At 41.5% G+C, this 5309-nt stretch overlaps 1 protein-coding gene across 1 annotated transcript; it reads left to right on the top strand.

The window, feature by feature from the left end:
- Positions 1–350: 350 nt before the first annotated feature.
- On the top strand, positions 351–1124 carry LOC310649154 (vomeronasal type-2 receptor 26-like; the record flags this gene model as incomplete). Its single annotated transcript, XM_083377446.1, has 1 exon — positions 351–1124. The coding sequence occupies one exon, from the start codon at positions 351–353 to the stop codon at positions 1122–1124; it is 774 nt and encodes a 257-aa protein (XP_083233572.1).
- Positions 1125–5309: the final 4185 nt, after the last annotated feature.

The following is a 5309-nucleotide window of genomic DNA, read 5'->3' as shown; positions in this document are numbered from 1 at the left end:
ACCATGTTTGTTCTGTTACATTATATTCACTTTTAAAAGGGAGTTTGTTATGCATGTGGTTGATTATATATCTATTTCTATCATGATTCTATCTGTTTTGCTCCTTTTTTCTATTATTCCATTATTTGAAAAAAATGAATAAACAAATGAATAAAAATAATAATATAATGACTACATAAAAATTGTATGTTTAAATTCCAGACATGCAAGATTGTTCTGAATGCTTAGAAGACCAATATCCAAGCAAGGACAAAGATTCATGTCTTCCCAAGAAAATATCTTTCTTATCCTATGAAGAACCAATAGGAATATGTCTAACCTTTCTAGCACTCTTTTTTTCTTTCTGCACAATGGTGGTGCTGGCAACATTTTTGAAGTATCACCATACTCCCATTGTCAAGGCCAATAACCGAAATCTCACCTATGTTTTACTCATCTCCCTCCTCCTCTGCTTCCTTTGCTCACTGCAGTTCCTTGTTGTACCTGGCAATATAATATGTCTCTTCCGACAAATTAGTTTTGGAATCATCTTCTCAGTTGCTGTGTCTTCTGTGCTGGCAAAAACCATCACTGTGGTTCTGGCTTTCATGGCCACCAAGCCAGGATCCAGGATGAAGAAATGGGTGGGAAGGGGCTTGGCCACCTCCATTGTTCTTTCTTGTTCCCTGATTCAAACAGGCATCTGTACATTATGGCTGATCACATTTCCCCCTTTCCCTGATGTTGACACCCATTCAGAAATTGAGGAAATTGTACTGCAGTGCAATGAAGGCTCAGCTATCATGTTCTACTGTGTCCTGGGTTACATGGGCTTTCTGGCATCTGCCAGTTTCACAGTAGCTTTTTTTTCTAGGAAGCTCCCCAGCAGTTTCAATGAGGCCAAATGTCTCACATTCAGCATGCTGATCTTCTGCAGTGTGTGGCTCTCCTTTGTTCCATCCTACCTGAGCACCAAAGGCAAATATATAGTGGCTGTGGAGGTTTTCTCCATTTTGGCCTCTAGTGCTGGGTTGCTGGGCTGCATATATTTCCCGAAATGTTATATAATCATTGTTAGGCCAGAGCTAAACAATAGAGAACAGCTTATTAAAAGAAAAAAAAATAGTACTATGCACATAAAATGACCCTTTTCTTTATATCTCTCTTTAGTAATACATGAATGTTCTATTATATTTATTATATATATATATAATAAAACAGAAAATCTGGTGAAAAAAATTAAGATTGAAATTCATCACAGTCTGTATGTGTGTTGTATTGTAAATTGTCTGCTAGATTGGAAACCAATAATCATGTGCTCTGTACACAGTAGGAGTTCCCCCTCCCAACCTGTAAGCCAATGGATTCTTCCTCATCCATTTATCAAAAGATCAAAAAGCATTCTTTGCAGCTTTTACATTTTAAATGGTGCTCTTAAACATGGCTACCCAGATTAATTCACCTCATATCTCGCTGCAGAGTGTTGATATGACTATATAATTAATCCTAAGTGATCTACTTAAAGAATCACAAAAACAACTTTCTAATGGATTTGTAGCTGGCTGACCATCCATACTCAGTGTGTGGTCCTCAATGGAACTGCATCTCCATGGAGGGAAGTGTCTAGTGGGGTGCCCCAGGGCTCTGTACTGGGTCCAGTGCTCTTCAACATCTTTATCAATGACTTGGACAAGGGGATAGATGGGGAACTAATGAAATTTGCAGACCAGAACAAAGCTGGCAGGAATAGCCAACACTCCAGAAAATAGACTTAAGATACAGAAGGATCTTGACAAACTTGAAAATTGGGCAGTATCTAACAAAATGAAATTCAATGGTGAAAAAAGTAAGGCTCTACACTTAGGCAAGAAAAACCAAATGCACAGGTATAGTATATGTGGTACCCTGCTCAATATTAGTAACTGTGAGAGGGTTCTCAGAGTCCTAGTAGACAATCATTTAAATATGAGCCAGCAGTGTGCTGCAGCTGTCAAAAAAGCCAACCCAGTGCTAGGCTGCATTAACAGAGGGATAGAATCAAGATCATGTGAAGTGTTAATACCACTTTAAATGCCTTGGTAAGGCCACACTCCCCTTCATGGATTACTGCCTTGTCGTGGCGAAGAGGCTTCTGTAATTCAATGAAGCTATGAGCTGTGCCATGCAGGGCCACCCAACACGGACAGGTCATAGCTGAGAGTTCTGACAAAACGTGATCCACTGGAGAAGGAAATGGCAACCCCCTCCGGTATCTTTGCCATGAAAACCCTATGGACAGTACCAAAAGGCAATACGATATGATGCTGGAAGATGAGCCCCTCAGGTCGGAAGGCGTCCAATATGCTACTGGGGAAGAGCAGAGGGCTAGTAATAGTAGCACCAGAAAGAATGAAGTGACTGGGCTAAAGCCGAAAGGACGCTCAGCTGTGGATGTGTCTGGTGGTGAAAGGAAAGTCTGATACTGTAAAGATTTTTTCTCCATAGGAACCTGGAATGTAAGATCCATGAATCAAGGAAAGCTGGACATGGTCAAACAAGAGATGACAAGACTGAACATTGACATCTTAGGTATCAGCGAATTAAAATGGACAGGAATGGGTGAATTTAATTCAGATGACCATCAGTCATACTACTGCGGGCAAGAATCCCTCAGAAGAAATGGAGTAGCCTTCATAGTCAATAAAAGAGTAGGAAAAGCAATACTGGGATACAATCCGCAAAATGACAGAATGATCTCAGTTCGAATCCAAGGCAAACCATTCAATATCACAGTAGTCCAAGTCTAACACCAGTGCTGAAGAGGATGAAATTGACTGGTTCTATGAAGCCCTACAGCACCTTATAGAACTAACACCAAAAATGATGTCCTTATCATCATGGGGGATTGGAATGTTAAAGTAGGAAGCCAAAAGATAACCGGAATAACAGGCAAGTTTGGCCTTGGAGTACAAAATGAAGCAGGGCACAGGCTGATAGAATTTTGTCAAGAGAATACGATGGTCATAGCAAACACTCTTTTCCAACAACCCAAGAGACGGCTCTACACATGGACATCACCAGACGGTCAACACAGAAATCAGATCGACTATATGCTCTGCAGCCAAAGATGGAGAAGCTCTATACAGTCGGTAAAAACAAGACCAGGAGCTGACTGTGGCTCAGACCATGAGCTTCTCCTTGCAAAGTTTAGGCTTAAACTGAAGAAAGTAGGGAAAAGCACTAGGCCACTCAGGTATGAATTAAATCATATCCCTGTTGAATATACAGTAGAGGTGACAAATAGATTTAAGGAATTAGATCTGATAGACAGAGTGCCTGAAGAACTATGGACAGAGGTTCGCGACATTGTACAACAGGTAGCAACCAAAACCATCCCAAAGAAAAAGAAATGCAAGAAAGCAAAATGGCTGTCTGAGGAAGCTTTGCAAATAGCTGAGGAAAGGAGGAAAGCGAAAGGCAAGGGAGAAAAAGAAAGATATGCCAAATTAAATGGAGAATTCCAAAGAATAGCTAGAAGAGATAAGAATGCCTTCTTAAATGAACAATGCAAAGAAATAGAAGAAAACAATAGAATAGGGAGGACCAGAGATCTTTTCAAGAAAATTGGAGAGATGAAGGGAATGTTTCATGCAAAAATGAGCATGATAAAGGACCAAAATGGCAGGGACCTAACAGAGGCAGAAGAGATTAAGAAGAGGTGGCAAAATTACACAGAAGAACTATACAAGAATGAACTTAACGTCCCTGATAATCACAATGAGGTGGTCACTGACCTCGAGCCAGACATCCTAGAATGTGAAGTGAAGTGGGCCTTAGCAACAACAAAGCTAGTGGAGGTGACAGTATTCCAGCTGAGCTATTCAAAATCTTAAAAGATGATGCAGTAAAAGTGCTACACTCAATTTGCCAGCAAATTTGGAAAACTCAACAGTGGCCACAGGATTGGAAAAGATCAGTTTGCATTCCAATTCCAAAGAAAAACAGTGCCAAAGAATGTTCAAACTATCACACCATTACACTCAGTTCACATGCTAGTAAAGTTATGATTAAAAACCTACACGCTAGACTCCAGCAGTATGTGGGTCGAGAACTACGAGAAGTGTAGGCAGGATTTCGAAGAGGCAGAGGAACTAGAGATCAAATTGCCAACATACGCAGGATCATGGAGAAAGCTAGAGGGTTCCAGAAAAACATCTACTTTTGCTTCATTGACTATGCTAAAGCCTTTGATTGTGTGGATCATAACAAACTGTAGCAAGTTCTTAAAGAGATGGGCGTACCAGACCATCTTATTTGTCTCTTGAGAAACCCATATGTGGGCCAAGAAGCAACAATGAGAACTGGACACGGAACCACTGATTGGTTCAAAATTGGGAAAGGAGTCCGGCAAGGCTGTATACTGTCACCCTGCCTATTTAACTTATATGCAGAGCACATCATGAGAAAGGCAGGGCTAGATGAATCAAAAGTTGAAATTAAGATTGCCGGAAGAACTATCAACAACCTAAGATATGCAGATGATACCACTCTAATGGCAGAAAGTGAAGAAGAACTAAAGAGCCTCGAGTTGCAGGTGAAGAAGGAGAGTGCGAAACTTGGGTTGAAACTTAACATTAAGAAAACCAAGATCATGGCATCCGGCCCTCTCAATTCCTGGCAAATAGATGGGGAAGAAATGGAGGTAGTGACAGATTTTATTTTCCTGGGCTCCAAGATCACTGCAGATGGGGACTGTAGCCAAGAAATTAAAAGACGCTTGCTCCTGGGGAGGAAAGCCTTGGCAAATCTAGACAGCACACTAAAAAGCAGAGACATCACCCTGTCAACAAAAGTGCATATAGTCAAGGCTATGGTCTTCCCAGTTGCAATGTATGGCAGTGAAAGCTGGACCATAAGAAAGGCTGAGCACCAAAGAATTGAGACCTTTGAACTATGGTGCTGGAGAAGACTCCTGCGAGTCCCTTGGACTGCAAGGCGATCAAACCAGTCAGTCTTAGAGGAGATCAACCCTGACTGCTCTTTAGAAGGCCAGATCCTGAAGCTAAAACTCAAATACTTTGGCCACCTAATGAGAAGGAAGGACTCACTGGAGAAGAGCCTAATGCTGGGAAAGATTGAGGGCAATAGAAGAAGGGGACAACAGAGAATGAGGTGGCTGGATAGAGTCACTGAAGCAGTAGGTGTGAGCTCAAATGGACTCCAGCAGATGGTAGAGGACAGGAAGGCCTGGAGGAACGTTGTCCATAGGGTCGCGATGGGTCGGACATGACTAACAACAACAACAACAAGGCTAACAACAACAACAAGGCCACACTTGGAATACTGCATCC

Source organism: Vipera ursinii, assembly GCF_947247035.1.
Source record: "Vipera ursinii genome assembly, chromosome: Z".
In the NCBI taxonomy this organism is placed as follows: domain Eukaryota; kingdom Metazoa; phylum Chordata; class Lepidosauria; order Squamata; family Viperidae; genus Vipera; species Vipera ursinii.
This window is presented reverse-complemented; position numbering and strand designations above follow the sequence as displayed.